This window comes from Amblyraja radiata, chromosome 5 (assembly GCF_010909765.2).
Source record: "Amblyraja radiata isolate CabotCenter1 chromosome 5, sAmbRad1.1.pri, whole genome shotgun sequence".
Classification (NCBI taxonomy): Eukaryota; Metazoa; Chordata; class Chondrichthyes; order Rajiformes; family Rajidae; genus Amblyraja; species Amblyraja radiata.
This window is the reverse complement of record NC_045960.1, coordinates 23,680,488-23,701,184: the sequence shown is the minus strand read 5'-3', so window position 1 is coordinate 23,701,184 and position 20,697 is coordinate 23,680,488. Positions and strand designations below refer to the sequence as shown.

General features: G+C 44.6%; 1 protein-coding gene across 1 annotated transcript in view; it reads right to left on the bottom strand.

Annotated features, from left to right (window-relative positions):
- Nucleotides 1-3,503: 3,503 nt before the first annotated feature.
- LOC116973095 (galactosylgalactosylxylosylprotein 3-beta-glucuronosyltransferase 2-like) overlaps nt 3,504-20,697 on the bottom strand; it is a 42,176-nt gene continuing 24,982 nt past the window's right edge. The window contains exons 3-5 of the mRNA XM_033020789.1: nt 12,358-12,502; nt 5,483-5,631; nt 3,504-3,840 (exon numbers count right to left, since the gene is read on the bottom strand). Of these exons, the coding sequence (XP_032876680.1) occupies nt 3,754-3,840; nt 5,483-5,631; nt 12,358-12,502 (381 nt within the window). The 3' untranslated portion in view covers nt 3,504-3,753. The remainder of the gene's footprint in view (nt 3,841-5,482; nt 5,632-12,357; nt 12,503-20,697) is intronic.

The window sequence follows — 20,697 nt, the reverse complement described above, 5'->3', positions numbered from 1 at the left end:
CTTTTCTGTTGTGATCTTTTTCTCCTCCCTTGTATATTATAGGGTGGCTAAAAGCACAAGTAGGGGTGAGGCGGAAGTGTTTAGGGACAATTCTTCAATTATCATAGTTTTATTTTCTAGGCCATCAGTTTTGTACATATGCATCAATTTTTATTTTTTTTAGCTCTTTGCGCATCCATTCTCTGTTAAAAGCTTTACTTGTTCTCTTCAGTGAGTACCTAATTTAGTTTTCTCTCCCTCATACATGCATGCACTCCATTACCAGCACCTCAGCATAATAAATAGGGTTGTTGATGAGCATGTGAACAGATGGAATCTTTTCTCTTTAGAAAGCTGAGTGAGACCTCATTTTGTTAATGTTATGAAAGTCTAGATAAAGTGGATACAGAGTGTTTCTGCTGGCAGGGAAGGACAAAACCAGAGACCATGAATATAAAATAGTCATTAAGAAATCCAATAGGAAATTCTAGAGAAACTTGTTTATATAAGGAGTCATGAGAATGTGGAATGTGCTATTGATGTGTATAGTGTACATTGAATGAAAGGCTGGATGAGGACACAGGGGAGGGAATGGAGCATGAACGTGAAAGATTCAGCTGAGAAAATTCAGGAGGCAGCACCAGTAGAGTATGAATAATAGAGTGGAGTCAGTAGCGGACTGGGTCTAAATATATTGGTTGCCAGGAGGCAAAGGGGGCCCACCCACAACTACAATGCTATCATTTAACAGGGGCCCACTTGCCATCACTTGCTATCACTTCATCAGGGGCCCACTTGCCATCGGGCAAGCTGACACCCTGGCCAGTCCGCCACTGAGTGGAGTGGTTAGTCTGAATGGTTTGTTGCCATGTCAAGTTTCCTGTGTAGGTTGATTATTAATGTTAGTGTATGATTTTAGTATTATTTAGTATAAGTGTAGTATATGATGATGATGTTGTCTTATTGCATTCAGAGATGAATCAGCAAATGGCGTGAATGAATATAAGTTGCCCAAGTGGTATGATGGGCTTCAGCCAGCCTGCGAGCCCAATGGGTGAATGGACAGGCAGTCCTGCAGGCCAGACTCTCAGCATTCAGCTGTGGAAATGAAGGGAGATGAGAGCTGATGCCCCACCTGATATGATAAAATGTTTATGAATTGCATAACAGACTTATTATTTGATCTATGTGAAAGAAAGCTCTGGTTTGTCTAATTGACCTAATCATTCCTGGCAGTCTTGTCTATTCTGTCTAATGAAGCGATTCCCTGGTTAAGCTGTGGAATAGCAGTTTCAGAACTGCTTCCCCCATGCATCTTTTCTGAACTCTGTGCACTGCAGGCTGTCTGAGTGGTTTATAATAACTTGTGATGATGTTGTTGCGTGGCTTGCAGCTAGTACTATTACAGCTAGGCAAGGGGGGAAGCAACCTGTCATTTTACCAACAACCCTGCAAGAGTCCAGTGGCCTCCGGATAAACGTCAAACATTCCTGTAGATGAAGTTGTATGAGCCAATGTATGTTCAATAACAAAGTGTCTGTGTTACAAAGCTGTTCCTGGAGTACCACGAGCATTCTGTCTTTGTCCCCACCATTATTTTTTTTGATATTTTAAAGTGGAGCAAATAAAAGAAAGCAAAGTTATCGAACAATAAATCAGGATGGTAGAGGCAATGATTGGGTTTAGATCCCAATGGTTGGGTTTAGATCCTAGGGATTGGAAACAACTCATGTTTTAATATTTTTACTCCTTGCTATTCCAGAGATCACTAAACCATGTGGGTTGATTTGTTGTGCAAATGTTATTTCTGTACAGAAAACTCCTCACCCTTACAACTGAGTTATATGTATCTCCTTTTTAAAAAGGTTATCATTAGATTGCCTTAAATGCTAACAGTCAAAGCAGTGCTAGTATTAAAGCACAACATTCTGATTTGTTATTTTAACTACTTACATGATACAGACAAATAGGTAACGGATAACCTAAAGTATCTGTTACAAATCAATTTTAACAAAGCTGAAATTCTCACCTGTTTCAAAGAAAAGTTTAATGTTATTAGGCTGTGGGCCGAGGAGCTTTATTCCAGTGTTTCGTGACCCATGTCACAGAACTACATGACATTTTCACATATTGTGTACAAATATTATATAAATCACCCCTGAAACTCGTCATGAACAAGACTTGCACATTTTTATTAAATTAGAGAAAAAACGGAAAAATTTCGGGTATTTTTCATCCAATCAAAGCAAGGAGGTTGCAATACTATGATAAATTTCCAACTGTTGGATCTTTCAAAAACTGAGCAGTCTATACACATTTAGCATTGTGATTAACAGTCGTTTAGTTTAGACTGCAGTCATGAACTATTCACCACATACAATGCAAATAAATATTATATAGTGTTTGCTCAAATGATATTGAGAATCTAACATTCTAAATTTTAAACTATTTGACACAATTGTGACAATGTCTACCGATGATGAAAGGTATGATGAAAGGAACATGTTTACAGTATTTTATTCCTGTTTTATGATGCCCCTTTTCACCACAGTTACGTAAATGAGGATCCTTCTCAAAGAGGTGACCCTAACTTAGTAGGTAACAAACTTTTGAGAGCAGAATTGTATTTCTGAGCTCACCAACCTGTGATGTGATGTTCATTTTCCTTGAAAGGCAGAAGATACCACAGATTTCAAATGGTGGACCTTTTTTTTTTTAACAGTCCCAATTCACAAATTATCAATGTATGTAACAGTTATTTATAGTTTTTAAAACTATTGTGGTATATAATGTTTAAACATCTATTGTAATAGGACGGATTTCTTTTGATGCTGAGTGTTATAGCTTTGATAAATAATAACTGATGTTTTGTAACAGATACTTAAAGTGAAATGTTACGAGTTTAATGCACCAGATGTGAGCAATAACTAACTGTGTAGCACTTCTCAAGACATTTAATTTCTCTAGAGCTACATCCAGGTTTATTGCTGCAGTGGTGTTTACATTTTATGGTGCCTAGTATAACAAATATATTATCTATATGTATTAAATCAATTAAACCACTGTCTGGTGGAATAATTTAATTTAATCCTGACATGAGAGCACTGGCCTCATTTGCTTCTGAACGGCATGAAGAGTTCACCTTGTGTGAGAATGCCTGAAGGTGATCCACAGAGTTCAGAATGTTGCTCGAGTTGATGAGATTTTGTTTTTATTGAAGAGAAGTGAATGTAAGCACTCTTTATTCGTATTTCTTTATGATATTGAAAGTGATCATTCAACACAATGTCTCAAGGCACAAAACCCCAACAACCCTATTCTCCTAATTTTTCCTGCAACATGTTCTCCCCATACTCCTGTCAACAAGAGTAATTGGGCACAAAGAGAATGTGCAAACTTCACACAGACAGCACTAGAGATCTGAATTAAACTGCTTGATGGAGCAATGAGTCAGCAGCTCTGCTAGCTGTGCCACTATCATTTGTATACCTTGAACATACGGGTGAGTGGCTCAACTACATAAGTAGAAAGAGGAAGATGTTTTATTTGTATGTGACATACTTTTATTGAAATGAACAAATGTGCTACAAAACATGCAGATGACAACAACGTTTTAAAAAATTGATGTTAACTCTTGCTTGGAAAAGTGTCCCAAGTGAAGAATAATTTATTCTACTTGCTGCTGCCACAGATTGCTTGTGTAAACTGTTTTGTTGAAGGTTCTCCAGGATGGGCGCAGCGCTCCCTGCACGTTCTATTCTGAGAATAGCAGTTCTATACTTCGATGTGAATTACATCCTGGTTCTGTTTAGGTTCAAAAACGAGGTTTGCCTTTTCGGTCCGTGTGTGCCAAACAAGGACCTAAAATATAGAAAGAATAATTATTTGATACTGTTTCTATGGAAAAAGCTGCCAAATTAACTTTTTCCCATAGCTCTGAAAATATCTTCAGCTGAATTGATCATCCAATGCCTGTTTGAAAATTGCTATTGAATCTGGCCCCACTACCAATTCATGCAGTGACACTTCAATTGTAAAAATCTAATTCTCTCTCCTTTTTCCAGTGAATTTAACTATCAAAACCTCTCCTCATTTTTAACACCAATTAAATTTCAATATTCTCCTATTGAAAAATAAGTGCAATGATTCCAAATCCAAATGAGTGTAACAATTAATTTTTCTCAGTGTACTGGTTACTTCATTTCTCTAACTAGGTCTGATTACGTTTCTGTAGTGAAGAGTCCCTTCCAACACAGAACATGCTGTCTGGGTGAAAATTCTGTCAAAATAACAGAACATATATATTGATGTGGGCGGTGTATTTGATGTAGTATACGCAGACCTCTGCAAGACCGTTGACAAGTTTTGACATGGCAGATTGGTCCAAAAAGTTAAAGCCCAAAGAATCTTAACTTGAGTAGCAGTCAGGATGATGGAGGAAGGTTGTGTTTGTGATTGGAAGCCAGTAACTAGTGGTGTATCACAGGGATCAATGCTGGGACCTTTGCTTGTCATGTACATTAATTATTTGGATATAAATGTAGGAGGTATGATTAAGTTTGTGATTGACATAAATATTGGTGATGGTGTTGAGGTGGATAGTTTTAAGTTATTGATCATATGCCATGAATGGAACATGACCTCATTGTCCATGCCCAAAGCTCTCCTCCAAGATGGAATCGTAGGTAGATTAGGTAAACAGGTGGAGAAGGTAACAGGCATACAGATGTGGCCTTCATGTAATCTTGTCAGGGCATAGATTACAAGAGCACGGTACTTTATAAAACCTTGGTTAAACCACAGCTGGCGTATTGCGTTCAACTTGCGCTTATCACTGTAACGATGGGGCATAATTGCATAGGAGAGGGGACAGACGTACCAGATAATGAATAGGATGAAATGTTTCAGATAGGAGAGATTTGCTTTCCTTGAAGCAGAGGAAGCTTATTAGAGAAAATATGACAGGTGTACAAAAAACTATGTGGGGCACTGACGGTGAATAGACAGAAACTTTTTCCCATCATGGTCACAGAGCTATACAGCATGGAAACAGGCCCTTATCCCACCTCGTCCATGCCAGCCACATTGGCATACTGGGCTGGTCCCATTTGCCTGCATTTGGCCAATAGCCCTCTAAATCCTTCATATCCATATCTATCCAAATCTAATGTCTTTTAAAGTCGTAATTTTGTAATGGTACCCACTTTGATAGCTTCCTCTGGCGGCTTATTCCAGATATGATTATCTACTGAGTGGCAAATATTAGCTAAAAATGTGTGGCAAATTTCTTTGGAATTGGCCCATAAAGATCCCCCATTAGGTATCTATAAATTTGATGCTTAACAAATTAACAATGGGGTGTTTTAATTTATACTGATTGTTGTAATTCTTTCCAAATCACACTGGTTAGTGCTGGGATTGTCACCTTTCCCAATGCAGTTGCTTTCAATTTTTAACATGTTGTGTTGCCCCTCTTTAAAAAAAACAGACAAGTAGTCATTACCTTGGTGCAGTTAGCAGCCTTTGGCTCAAGTTCATGGACGGTTGTAATTTGTTTCAGAAAGTCTGATTCTTGCATGCCCGGCTGTGATCCACCCCGCTTGAAGATGGCTTTTGGGTTTGATAGAATAACTTTCAGATTCACAGCAAATCCTATTTAAAAACAAAATTAGTTACTTTTGCTTTTGAAAACAGACTAGGTTGCTTTGATGTAATCACACTGTCCAGAAATAATTTTTGTCTTCACATTTTAACAATCATTTTGTATTGTTATCGATCAATATTTGCTGTGAGTCGGATACAATTGTTCAAGTAGTTGTAGGCATCCAGATGCGTTTGAAAACAATTTTGTAGAAACTCCCAGCAGAAATTAATTTTCGCTCTACTGTCAATGCAAGGAAAAAAATCTCAACCTAGCTCCTTTCCCCAGAGCATTTAATCAATAGTCACACGATGCCTGCTTGATGTCTGCTTTGGTTGCATCGGCCCATTGCAGAGTTCTCAGATTTGTATTCATTATTAAACGTACAGAAAATCCATTAGTAAATCTTTTTATTAAATTAATAATGTTTATCACTCAGTCTTCTCCCCAGGCAGCATTCAGGAATGTCCAATGACCAAGCCTGAGGCTCTTCCATACCTCTGCTGCTGTCAACAATCCAGTGGGCCAGGAATTGAGTCACACTCTGTTCTTGATTCCATCGGATGCCATCATTAATTCGCGCATACACACACATACAAGTATGTACACACATGAGCACACTAGCATATCCATAGATACAAATGTAGGTACAATTTTATTAGATGTGTCCTCATAAAAATAGACAATAGGTGCAGGAGTAGGCCATTCGGCCCTTCGAGCAACGCCATTCAATGTGATCATGGCTGATCATCCACAATCAGTTCCTGCCTTCTCCCCATATCCCATGACTCCGCTATCTTTAAGAGCCCTATCCAGCTCTCTCTTGAAAGTATCCAGAGAAGCGGCCTCCACCGCCCTCTGAGGCAGAGAATTCCACAGACTCACAACTGTGTGAGAAAGTGTTTCCTCGTCTCCATTCTAAATGGCTTACTCCTTATTCTGAAACTGTGGCCCCTGGTTCTGGACTCCCCCAACAAAGGGAACATGTTTCCTGCTTCTTGCATGTCCAAACCCTTAATTATCTTATATGTTTCAATAAGATTCCCTCTCATCCTTCTAAACTCCAGAGTGTACAAGCCCAGCCGCTCCATTCTCTCAGCATATGACAGTTCCGCCATCCTGGGAATTAACCTTGTAAACCTACGCTGCACTCCCTCAATAGCAAGAATGTCCTTCCTCAAATTAGGGGACCAAAACTGCACACAATACAAATAGATCATAAATGGATTGGCCCGATACATGGGCAAGCAAGAAATTATGTACCTAAATGTTAACCAATATGTGTAATTGTAGGAAAGAACTGCAGACGCTGGTTTAAACCAAATATAGGCACAAAAAAGCTGGAATAACTCAATGGGTCAAGCAGCATCTCTGGATGCTGAGGAATTTGTGACATCTCGGGGCGAGATCATTCTTCAGACTGAGAGTCAGGCTGCTAGGGAAGATGAGACCCCATGGTATTAAAGAGAAGATACCGGCATGGGTTGGCTGGATGGCAAGGTAAAGAGTTGCAATAAAAGGTGCTTTTTCAGGATGACTGCCAGTGTACGACACACACTGAACTTGTTTTCTTCTCCCGTTATGTATTATGTTTACATATTCTGTTGTGCTGCAGCAAGCAAGAATTTCATTGTCCTATCTGGGACACATGACAATAAAACTCTCTTGACTCTTGACTAGTGGAGTTCTGTAAGGGTCAGTGCTGAGGCCACTTCTCTTCCCGTTGTATATTAATGATTTGAATAAGGGGATTGTTGGCTTTGTGGCCAAGTTCGCAGATGATGGTAAAATCTTCTGGGCTCCCACCTGTGTAACATCAGACATACCTGTCACATGCCCAAATTTTTCTTATCCTTTTATCCCTGCCTTTATCGACCCTTCCCTAACATGTTCCTTACAAGTCTGATCTCATACATCGCAGAAACAGGTTTTGTGTGATGTAGAATATCACAGTGTCCACCCACACAGTTTAGTTTAATTATTGTCCTGAGTACCGAGGTACAGTGAAAAGATTTGTGTGCTGTCCAGTCAAAGAAAATACTAAACTTGATTACATTCAAGCCATCTACAATGCACAGATATAGGACAAAGGGTAGAGCCCTTAGTGCAAGATTAAGACACAGACATGGTCTTTATTTTCTCTGCATCTCTTAAACCTAAAACATGTTCAATAGTAATACTGACCAATTCTGAAGATGGGCTTTCCATCTGAAGCAGCAAGTCTCCCTCCACCTGATCTGCGGAGTGTTTCCAAACATTTCTGGCTGTAGTTCAGATTACCAGCATTTGCAGTTTGTTTTTTTGCTTCATGGTGCACTTGGTGGCTGCACTTCGAAGAGCACTTTCTTTCATCAGAATATTATCCACCATTGTGTCCAGAACATGAGTGTACACCTTATTACAGACTTGCAATAACTAACATGTGTCCTTGCTTCACACATATGGTTGTGACATCTGGGCCTTTGACACAACGAGACAGAATTATACAACACTCAGACAATTTATGGAACCTCCTGTGCACCTGTTATTCACAGGCCTTGCTCTACACACTGGGATAACTATATAACAAACACAGTGTTATGTTAAGCCTTGGAAACACGACGCAATATCTTCCTGGTTTTCCAATCACATGAAGATCAGAGGGATCGTCCCTTTGTTGTGAGATTGCACCATAATTTTCCAGCCACCCTCCACCCTCACAGTCTTCACCTTGACTTTCATCCATTGAATATCCTTCATCTCGATTGGAAGACACCAAAGTCATTGCCTTTAGCTGGCGGCCATACCACCAATAGCTGGTAATCTCCAGCTCCCATGTCACATATAAAGCATGGTAACCCAGTTCTTGCTACTGCCTGTAATCTTCCCACTGTGGAAATAGATCTTCAGAGGAAGAGTAGCACTGCACTGCAAATAAGGAAGATTGGATAATTGGGAAGGGTAGAGGGCCTTAGAGGGCAATAGGGTGATGGGAGAGCAGATAACCATGTTCTACAAAGTGAGAAAATGTATCCATTCAAATAGCACTCTATAATGACTCTGAGTAGGTTGGAGTACAGTGCAGCTCAGCATTGCTGGAAAACAAGGATTATTTTCAAATTCTGCACCACACATGCAAGGCACAGTGAGTTGCTACTTCACGGAAGTAGACACCTGGGTTCAATCCCGACCACGGGTGCTACCTGTATGGAATTTGCATTCTCCCCGTGACTGCGTAGCTTTTCTCCGGGTGCTCTGGTTTCCTCCCACATTCCAAAGATGTACAGGTTTGTGGGTTAATTGGCTTCTGTAAATTTTCCAACGTGTGTGGACTAGAACTAGTGTATGGATGGATTATTGCTGCTTGGCACAGACTCGGTGGACCGAAGGGCCTGTTTCCATGCTGTATCTCTAACCACTAATGACCTGTTAAGCTGCTGCAGGCAGTGGTGTGCGTGGGAGGAATGGCACCCAAGGCTCACTGACTACAGTCACAGCTAGACTCGAGCCCTGTTCACCGCTCACCTAGAGCTCATCCGTGAGACTACCCTGTGGCTGGTGAACAGCAGCACCGAAACATGAAGGGAGAAGCTGCCATGGCTAAAGGAACTAAAGATAGTTATGGAGCCTGAGGTTTTTGAGTACTTAATTCCCCAAGAAGAGGACCTAATGATTGATTAAGAGAACAAAAATGTATGAGATCAGACTTGTAAGGAACATGAAAATGGATTGAAAAAGCTTTGACTAGCATGGGGAAAGCAAAAGATGAAGGAAGACAAATGTATGTCCATTGTCGTAAAAAAAAAGGTGCATTGATAATGTAAATGAACGAAGTAATAGTTTAATTTAATTTAGTGTTTAGAGAATGGTGGTGGGGTTAAACTAACAGTTTGGTTCTATCTTCACGGACAAAGACACGAATATCTTTGCTGAAATTTAAGGGATCCCATGAGCCTAATGAAAGGAGGAATGAAAGGAAACTGGTTATTTAAAGTATACTGCTGGAGAAATGAATAGTGCTGGAACTGAAAACCAACACATCCACAGGACCTGATGATCAGCATCCCAAAGCGGTAAGTGGTCGCCATGGAGGAATGTTGGTTATCATTTTCTAAAGTTCCCCATGTTGTGAAGGGATCTCGGCAGGCTGGAGGGAGGGAGGGAGGGGGGGGGGTAAATGTAACGTTGTTGTTTACAAGGGAGGGAAATCAGGGATCTACAGATTAATTTGCCAACCATCTGAAAAGAGAAAATGCTGGAGTTAATTCTACAATAGGCAATAACAGAACTCTTAGTAAATGTTGTTTAGTTTAGAGATACAGCGTGAAAACGGGGCCATCGGCTCACCGAGTCCGCGCTGACCAGCAAATGCCCGTTCACTAGTTCTATCCGACACACTAGGGACAATTTACAAAATCTAATTAATCTATAAACTGATACATCTTTGGAGTCAGTACGAAAACCAGAGTATCAAGGGGAAAGCCCACGTGTGTACAGAGAGAACATAGACAAACTTCATTCAGCCTGTTCCCGTAGTCAGGATCGAACCCGGGTCTCTGGTGCTGCAAGGTAGCAACTCCACGCTGCCCCACTGCACCGCCCTAGGTTTCTGAAATAGGCATTGTGCTTGGGAAACCACATGGAATTTTTTGAGGAAGTAACTAATAGAACAGAACCAGTAAATGTGATGCATTCAGATTTTCAGCAAACCTTTAATAGGGTTAGTGTGCAGCATTAAAGCACAAGGTTACGGGGGCTGATGAACGGGGACAAATTGGAAATCAGTAGAGAGGAAGGAAGCAGAGAGGAGGAATATATTGTCCGTAGCAATATTCTGTAGGAACCTTTCGAGGTGGGAAGCAGTGACGTGACAAAGGGTAGGGATCGGTGCTTGGGCATTAATAATAATAATAATGATGGATGGGATTTATATAGCACCTTTCTAATACTCAATGCGCTTTACATCGCATTATTCATTCACTCCTCAGTCACACTCGGTGGTGGTAAGCTACTTCTGTAGCCACAGCTGCCCTGGGGCAGACTGACGGAAGAGTGGCTGCCATTCTGCGCCTACGGCCCCTCCGACCACCACCAATCACTCACACACATTCACACACATTCACACACATTCACACACAGGCAAAGGTGGGTGACGTGTCTTGCCCAAGGACACAACGACAGTATGCACTCCAAGCGGGATTCGAACCGGCCACCTTCCGGTCACCAGCCGAACACTTAGCCCATTGTGCCATCTGTCGTCCCGACATTAATGAACTGCTTCAGGCAATCTGAATGTAATATTTCTGAATATGTCGATGACAAAAAACTAGATGCGATTCTGTGTCGAAGGGAAATGCAAAGACGTTTCAGGAAAATTTAAGACAATTGAATGAATGGCAAATACTGTACATGACAGGTGCAGTGGATAAATGTGAAGTTACTCGTTTTGAAAAACAAGGCAGCAGGTTATTTTAAATTGAGACAGATTGGGAAAAGCTGATGCACAGAGGGGCCTGGGTGTCCTTGTACATCAGTCACCAGCAAGTTAGTGCAAAAAGCAATTAAGATAGCAAAAGGTACATTGGGCCTCATTACAAGAGGCTTCCGTGTTCAGGGATTTGGACCCAAAGATCCCTCCGCACTTAGAGGGCCCTTCGATCAAACGTACTTTCCCCACTTCATTAGACCTTCCAATGTGCCACTCCTCACACTTGCCTGGATTAAAGGTCGCCTGCCATTCCTGGTATGACTTAAACATCCCATTCCTCTCCTTTTTTTGTTGCACCACATGGCAAATTTCACCCAATCACTTTTGGAAATTGGACCATTATAATTCAGTAGTATTTATGTGAATTAACTGCAGCAGTGTGGTTAGCATGTTGGACGATGACAGGTTGGGTCTCAGCCACCTACTGGCAGAAGCTATCAATTTCTCCCCAAGCAGACAGCCACACATGTCCCCGTCACATTTCATTGGTTTAGTTTGCAAGTCCCGAAGAATAAAACTGATTCGTGGTACCAATAGTAAAGTTCGTTATTTTACTCATTTTGATGTACGCTAAATAAAATATGGACATTAAAAATAAATGTGAAATGAGTTCAAGACAGAACAATTCTTCCTTCACCGTTCATAAAAGAAGAAATATCTCGTGTTGACAGTCGATTCCACACTTAAAGAATAGGATTTACTACCTAGTGTCATATGCCCTAAACAACGCTGAAGGTTTGCTTCCCACGTAGATGAGGAAATTCAGCAATTTACTAAACCGTACCTTTAGGGTCATTATAATCTCTCACATAAAGATGAATAATTGTGTGCATGTGTTTTTTTTTTAAGTACATTGACTTTATTGGGCAATTAGTTTAGTTTGGAGACACAGTGCGGAAACAGGCCCTTCGGCCCACCGAGTCCGCACTGACCAGCGATCCCCGCACACTAACACTATCTTACAAACCAATTAACCTAAAAAGTATTTGGAGTGTGGGAGGAAACCGGAGCACCTGGAGAAAATCGTGGTGAGAATGCGCAGCCAACACCCGCGGTCAGGATCGAACCGGCGGTTCTGGAGCTGTAAGACAGCAACTCTACCACTGCGCCACCCTTAACCATAATATTAAACTGTTAATGTTAAGTCAGTGCAAGACTTGGCTGAAAGCATTTCACTGATGCCAGCTGAATGCAGGAATTAGATCTGGGCTTCTAATCAGAGTAGTTCAATGAACACGTCAAAACGTAATAGGGACGGAGCTTTGCTTACCTGCCATGTCGATGGCGAAGGGTCTGTCTGGTCTCCAGCCGGTGTACCAGCCCACCACACGGCCTTGTTCCACCAGCGGCCGCTCATACCGCCGCCCCCCAACTAGTCCCACCGGCCAGACAGACACCTTTTTGGTCGAACGCATCTGGAAAAGCAGCAAGGCATGCAAGGGGTTAATCAGCAAGCACAGTCTTCAACTTAAACACAGAAGAAACCAATGAGGTAGTTTGATTATGTAGATGGTTTATGCATGCAACCTATAATGTAGCTACCTCATCACCACTAACCACGCCCCATCATATTAGTATAACTGTGGTATCCTCCCTTTGTTCCTCCCACTTGGTCCCGGTACGCCTGAAGGCTGGATGCAGTCAGTGCTGGGACGTGTGTGCCATGTGCTATAATAAACTCTTAGTAAAGGTTACAGTGTGTCAGCAATCACTCCTTTACATGGTGTCAGAAAGTTAAACTCGCGCCTCCCGTTTACCGGTTTTGTTTTATTTGTCCCCTGAGTGCCCAGTGTTGGGCTTCCTTTGATATGGCATCCTCATGCCTAAAGCCATCTCCCCTTGTCTTCGACGCTGACATTGCGGAGCGATGGTCGACTTTTGTGATGGATTACACTCACTTCGTCAACATTGTGCACCGGAACGACCCAGCCGCGGTCAAAGCCTCACTTCTGCTCAACCTGGCCGGTCCCGACGCAATGAAGGGAGCTCAGGCTTTCGTCTACGATCCAGCAGTCCTGGATGACAACGGCCAGCCTGTCGAGCCAGCTGAATCTGCCGATGACCCGGTATATCTTTTGCGCAAGTTTGCGGAGATTTGCGACCTGCCCTCCAACCGCATATTGGAGCGGGCCAGGTTCTTCTCACGGAAGCAGCAGCCGGACGAACCTGTCGAGTGTTTCATCGCTGACCTGCGCTACCTTGCTCAGCGGTGCCGTTTTGAGACCATGCGCGACCAGCTCACCAGGGACATTCTCGTGACTGGCATGCTCGACCAGAAACTACGTGCCGACTTGCTGCAACGGCCTGACCTAACCCAGACTCAAGCAATGCATGCGTGCCGCATCGCCGAAGTCGTTACCCCTCCGCATGGGCTGAGGGGATCTGACAGCCGAGCCATAAATCTGACTGGCGTTGCTGGACAACGACGTATGCAGGGCAACTTTCGCCCTCCACCGCGGCCCGTCCGTACATTCCAGGTCCCGCGCTCTCAGAAGTGTCCAAACTGTAATTATGTGCATCCCACGGAGTCACAGTGCCCAGCTCTTGGAAAATCTTGCAATTTCTGCAGGAAAATGAACCATTTTGCAGCTGCCTGCCGGTCCCGTGGGAATGTGCCCTCAGCTCCCAGACAATTCCTAAACAACCTTCAGCAAGTTGATAGTGAGATGGATTCTCAGTCCTCTGTCGACACTGCCCCCGACTCTGAGCTCAGCTATTCCATGGGAGATGCAAGTGTTTACACTCTCCTCCACAGCCGATCTCGCCTCCCCGATCCATCTGTGCTCATTACTGTGAACAATAAGTCCTTCTCTGCGAAGCTGGATACGGGGGCAAAAGTGAACGTAATGTCAACATCACTGTTTCACAAGATAAGAAATAATGAGCTGTTGACTGCAGATCGCTCTGTTTTGCGTGCCTATGGGGGAGAGGAGCTAACACCTGTGGGGAGGGCGACCTTCCATTGTGTGCTACAGAAATCATCCCGTGACCTGTCGTTCTTTATTCTGGATTGCGACTGTGTAACTCTACTGAGCAACCAGGCCTGCCAGGATCTTGGTCTGGTGTCCTTCGACCGTACGGTCCACGAGTTGCAAGCAGTGATGGATCCACTATCCGAGTACCCGGACCTGTTCGACGACAAGTTGGGAAAGCTGCCGCTGGTGTATAAAATCGCAACAGATCCCTCCGTGGTGCCTGTGATCCGCCCACCTCACAGAGTGTCGTTCGCCATGAAGGGTAAGGTGGAGGCTATGCTAAAGGATATGGTTGTCATGGGAGTGCTGGAGGCTGTCAGCGATCCCACCGAATGGGTCGCCACCATGGTCGCCACAATGAAGAAAGGGAAGAATGAAATACGGGTATGCATCAACCCTAAGGACTTGAATCTGGCAATTAAACGGCCCCACTACCCTATGAGGACTGTTGAAGATGTTGCCGCCCAGGTCGGACAAGCCACGGTGTTTTCCGTCCTCGATGCCAGGAGTTCATTTTGGCAAATACCCCTGGACAAACGTTCCTCGGACTTGACCACATTCGGTACGCCCTTTGGCAGGTTTAAGTTCTTGCGGATGCCGTTCGGCATCAACTCCGCCAGTGAGGTATTCCAGCGTTCTATGGAACAATTGTTTGCAGGTCTGCCCTGTGCGATTATTGTGGACGACATTCTGGTCTATGGAAGGGATGTGGCTGAACATGACCGCCACCTCCGACAGATTCTGGACCGCGCACGGCAGATCAATCTAAAGCTAAACCAGTCAAAATGCAGGTCCCATATGTTGGCCACATTTTCACGGCCCACGGGTTAAAGCCCGACCCGCAAAAGACCAGCGCCATCTCAGAGCTGCCTGCCCCGACTGATGTTACCAGTCTACAGCGCTTCCTGGGTATGGTCAACTACCTGGGCAAGTTCATCCCTGACCTCAGCGAGTTGAGCGCACCTTTGAGACAACTCACTAAAAAGGACATTGCTTGGTCCTGGTTTCCACACCACCAGCAGGCTTTCGACCTGCTAAAGACGAAGCTGATCAGCACACCTACTCTGAAGTTCTTTGATCTACTGCGTCCGGTCGTGGTTACGTGCGACGCTTCTCGTTTTGGACTGGGTGCTGCTTGCCTGCAGCCCCATGATGATGGTTCGTTGCAGCCTATCTCTTATGCCTCCAGGACCATGACGGACACAGAGCAGCGCTATGCGCAGATAGAGAAGGAGCTGCTGGCGGTTGTGTTTGCTTGTTCAAAGTTTAAGGACTTCCTCTTTGGCACCAGGTTCACCGTTGAGACGGATCACCAACCCCTGGTGACGATCCTTAACAAGCCTATACACAGGGCTCCAGCCAGGCTACAGCGGATGATGCTGCAGCTACAGCGTTTTGACTTTAAAATCGTCTATAAGAGGGGCACCGAGATGCATGTGGCTGACACGCTGTCCCGGGCCCCCCAGACCTCCTGCGACCAGCACCCCTTCGAGCAGGCAGACCTACAGGTACTGAACGTAAACTTTGTCCCTTCCAAGCAGCTCCAGTGCCTGGTTGAGCACACCGCTGACGACCCTGACCTGCAACAGCTTGCTGCTGTCATCAAGCGCGGGTGGCCTATCAAACGGACTTCATTGCCTGCTGGCGTCCACCCCTTTTTTCTGGTTCGCGATGAGTTGGTCCTCCGGGACGGTATTATCATCAAGGGACACAAGGTGGTCGTCCCTGCCTCGCTGTACGGTTTGTACTTCAACGCTGCCCACATGGGGCATCCCGGTGCAGATGCCACCATCTCGCATGCCCAGGAACAATATTATTGGCCGGGCATGGCAAAGTACATGAAGGCCAGGGTGGCCTCCTGTCCGGATTGCAATTCTCTTGCCCCGCATCAGCAGCGACAGCCGCTTCTACAACAGCCTGCCCCTGACATGCCCTGGTCTTCACTGGCTGCCGATATTTTCGACTGGCGTGGGAAGCAGTACCTGGTGTTGGTAGACTCCTACTCAAATTGGTTCGAGGTGGACCTTCTCCCTGCCATCACCTCCGACACGGTGATCAGTAAGCTACGCCGTCATTTTGCCACATTTGGTTCCCCTGTTCGGTTGCAGACAGACAACGGCCGCCAGTTCACCAGTGCCGAATTTCAAGCTTTCGCTGCGAAGTGGAACTTCAATCATTTCACCAGCAGCCCGGAGTACCCGCAGAGTAATGGACTGGCTGAACGGGCGGTCCGCAGTGCAAAGCACTTGCTTGAACAATCCCGTCTCTCCAACGGTGATTTCTATCAGGGTCTGTTGAACCTTCGGAATATCTCCAGGGACAGTACAATGCGATCCCCTGCCCAACGCCTCATGTCCCGCGTTATTCGCCCTCCGATGCCGATCGCCCAGCAGTCCCTGATGCCCAAAGTCCTGCAGCCTGCTGCTGTCCAGCAACGGATTGCTCAGAAGCACGAAATCCAGCGCCGCTCGCACGACAAGTCCTGCCGCCCCCTATCCCCACTGCTGCCTGGCCAGGTCGTCCGTTTGCAGACGTCTACCGACTTTTCCCGACTAGCCACCGTGGTCGGGTTCGACAGTTCGCCACGGTCCTACCTGGTGGATTTTGAGGGGACTATCTACCGGCGCAGCCGCCAGCACCTGTTGGCGGTCAACGAGCCCAAACCACCTCCTGCGATTCCGTATACCCCTCCATCGCGTGTCGAGCCTTCCTCCACTAACTTACCCTCTGCTCCCTGCATGCCCCGGTCGGTCCGTTTGCCTCGGTCTCCTCCCCCTGCTCTTCCAGGGTTCGCCTCTCCGGCCCTGCCGTCCCCTGTCAGGTCTTCACTCTCTCCGACTTCTGCTCATTCTACCCCTTCTGTTTCACCTGGTTCACCTGTGCCTCTCGGTTCCCCTTCCAAGCTCGGGTCTCCACCCACCTTCTCTCTCCCTCCTGTTCCTGTTCCTGTCCCTCCTCCTATTCTTTCGGGTGGGGAGGGTGAGGGTGCTGTGCGCACTCGCTCGGGTCGGATTGTCAAACCTCCGGCTCGATACGGAGAGTTCGTTTAGCTTTGCAGGTACTGTATAACCAACCTGCCTTGTTTAATTTGTAAGGGGAAGGATGTAGATGGTTTATGCATGCAACCTATAATGTAGCTACCTCATCACCACTAACCACGCCCCATCATATTAGTATAACTGTGGTATCCTCCCTTTGTTCCTCCCACTTGGTCCCGGTACGCCTGAAGGCTGGATGCAGTCAGTGCTGGGACGTGTGTGCCACGTGCTATAATAAACTCTTAGTAAAGGTTACAGTGTGTCAGCTATCACTCCTTTACAGATTATAACATTGTTCCCATCTAGGATTGTCGCACAACTTCAATGGCTTGTGGCCATGAACATATTCTGGCAGCCCTTGTTGAGTCCATGCATGTGCCAAGCACACAATTGTCAACATACACCGACCAGCGATCCCCGCACATTCACACTACACCAGGGACAATTTACACGTCAATTAACTGACAAAACTGTACGTCTTTGGAGTGTGGGAAGAAACTGATCTCTGGGAAAATCCGGTCATGGGGAGAACGTATAAACTCCGTACAGACAGCACCCGTGGCCGGGATCGAACCCGGGTCTTTGGCGGGGCAAGCGCTGTAAGGCAGCAACTCTACCGATGCGCCACCGTGCGTGTAGATGGGACATGTTGGACGGTGTGGGCAAGTTGGGCGGAAGGTCCCGTTTCCACGCCGTAAAATTCAATGACTCGAAGCGTGCCCACTTCCCAGAGCAATAGTCCTTCCTGGTGGGCCACTACCCTTATTCAGATTTAACAGATATGATCAATTAATAATAATGCCCCCTTCCTCGGGAAGTAAGACGGTTACAAAGTGTTTGAGGTCTCTATTTTACCGTTACACTATTTAGGAATCCAATAACTGGGGCACATTGAAAGTGCAGTGAAACCTTACCTGTAGAAAGATTACTGAGTGCACAATGACTGGTTCATTGGGGATGGTGATTGTCTGGGGGTGACAGACAAATGCATGGAGGCAACACATATAAACAAGAAATACAGCATCCAGAAAACTCCTTTCAAATCCAATCTCCGCTATCCCAATGTTACAGCATGACAGAACCTAGGAGGAGACCTCAGCAGGAAACATCATTATGCCCCTGTCCCACGTAGGAAACCTGAACGGAAACCTCTGGAGACTTTGTGCCCCACCGAAGGTTTCCGTGCGGTTCCCGGAGGTTTTTGTCAGTCTCCCTACCTGCTTCCACTACCTGCAACCTCGGGCAACCACCTGCAACCTCCGGGAACCGCACGGAAACATTGGGTGGGGCGCAAAGTCTCCAGAGTTTTCCGTTCAGGTTTCCTAAGTGGGACAGGGGCATTACAAATCAAAATCTCGTATCCAACCCAAGAACCAGGCACTGGCCCACTTTGAACCCTCTGAATAGAGTACAGACTGGTTATAGAACAGTACACAATATAGAACAACAGGAATGAGTCATTCGGCCCACAATGTCTGTCCTGATCGTGATTACAAGGTAAACTAATCTCATCTGCTTGCACTTGATCCATAATGCTCAGTTCTCTGTCCCGATGTCCCAAATATGTCTGATTATGTCCAACGTGGCCCTCTAATGCACAAGAGCACTTTAAACCTTGACTGGAAATCCTGATCAAACTAGGGGCAGATAATAACATCCCAGATCCAACGCAAGCTTCAGAACAAGGACAGTTTCTGCTGCTAATATCTTACAAAAGAAGTGTATTGTTGTAAGGTACGTTGGAAATGTGGTAAATAATTCACATTTCAGGATCCCAGAACTAGCAATGAAGCCACCAACCTGACAATTTGATTCTACTAAATGTTGGGCGAGAGATTTGGTTGAGTTTCATTTTTGGTTTAGGACTCACAGTTTAAGCTGGCAAAGAAAACCTTGTGATTAACCACAACAGCCCCCGTGATCTCTCCCGAAGATGGTGGAAACAAATTCCGATCCATTTAGGCATAAATGTGAGCGATATCTGGGAGAGTTACTTTTTGCAGCTTTGACACAATCGCAAGATAAGATAATTTTGGTTCTATAATTTATATGGTTTTCTACTGCAAACCTCACACTACAGTGCCAAATGAATCCAATTAACCTTTGTTAAACTTTATTAAATAAATGGTAACATTGACGAAAGAAGAATTTAAAAATTAACTTCCCTTTTACCGTACCTATTGTACTTGAGTTTGATTTGACTGCATTTATGTATAGTGTTATCTGATCTTGATTGGACAGCACGCAAAACAAAGATTTTCACTGTACCTTGGTACATGTGGCTATAACAAACCTAAGCATAAAACTAGATAGATTCCATTAGGCCCTGGAGTCTTTTCCACCGTAATGTTCTTTGAGTGACACAACACCTCTTCCTTCTTGATGTCAACTTGACTAAGAATATCAACATACCTCTCCCTGATCACTCTATTTTCCATGTCTTTCTCCTTGACGAATACTAATGTGAAGTACTCACTCAGTACCTCACCCACCTCCTTTGACTTTACACATAAATTCCATCATTCATCCTAGAGTGGACATACCCTTTCCCTAACAATCCTCTTGGTTTTAATGTATGGATAAAATGCTTTGGGATTTTCCTCAATCCTACATGCTAAAGACATTTCATAGAAACATAGAAACATAGAAATTAGGTGCAGGAGTAGGCCATTCGGCCCTTCAAGCCTGCACCACCATTCAATATGATCATGGCTGATCATCCAACTCAGTATCCCGTACCTGCCTTCTCTCCATACCCTCTGATCCCCTTAGCCACAAGGGCCACATCTAACTCCCTCTTAAATATAGCCAATGAACTGGCCTCAACTACCCTCTGTGGCAGGGAGTTCCAGAGATTCACCACTCTCTGTGTGAAAAAAGTTCTTCTCATCTCGGTTTTAAAGGATTTCCCCCTTATCCTTAAGCTGTGACCCCTTGTCCTGGACTTCCCCAACATCGGGAGCAATCTTCCTGCATCTAGCCTGTCCAACCCCTTAAGAATTTTGTAAGTTTCTATAAGATCCCCTCTCAATCTCCTAAATTCTAGAGAGTATAAACCAAGTCTATCCAGTCTTTCTTCATAAGACAGTCCTGACATCCCAGGAATCAGTCTGGTGAACCTTCTCTGCACTCCCTCTATGGCAATAATGTCCTTCCTCAGATTTGGAGACCAAAACTGTACGCAATACTCCAGGTGTGGTCTCACCAAGACCCTGTACAACTGCAGTAGAACCTCCCTGCTCCTATACTCAAATCCTTTTGCTATGAAAGCTAACATACCATTCGCTTTCTTCACTGCCTGCTGCACCTGCATGCCCACTTTCAATGACTGGTGTACCATGACACCCAGGTCTCGCTGCATCTCCCCTTTTCCTAGTCGGCCACCATTTAGATAATAGTCTGCTTTCCTGTTTTTGCCACCAAACTGGATAACCTTACATTTATCCACATTATGCTGCATCTGCCAAACATTTGCATGGTTCTTTTATCCCTACTTATTCTCTGTTTAAGTTTTTTCATATTTCCTTTATATTCAGCAAACAATCAAGCTGAATAGAGAAAGTATTGTATGGAGGAGATCAGATATAGAGTCATATA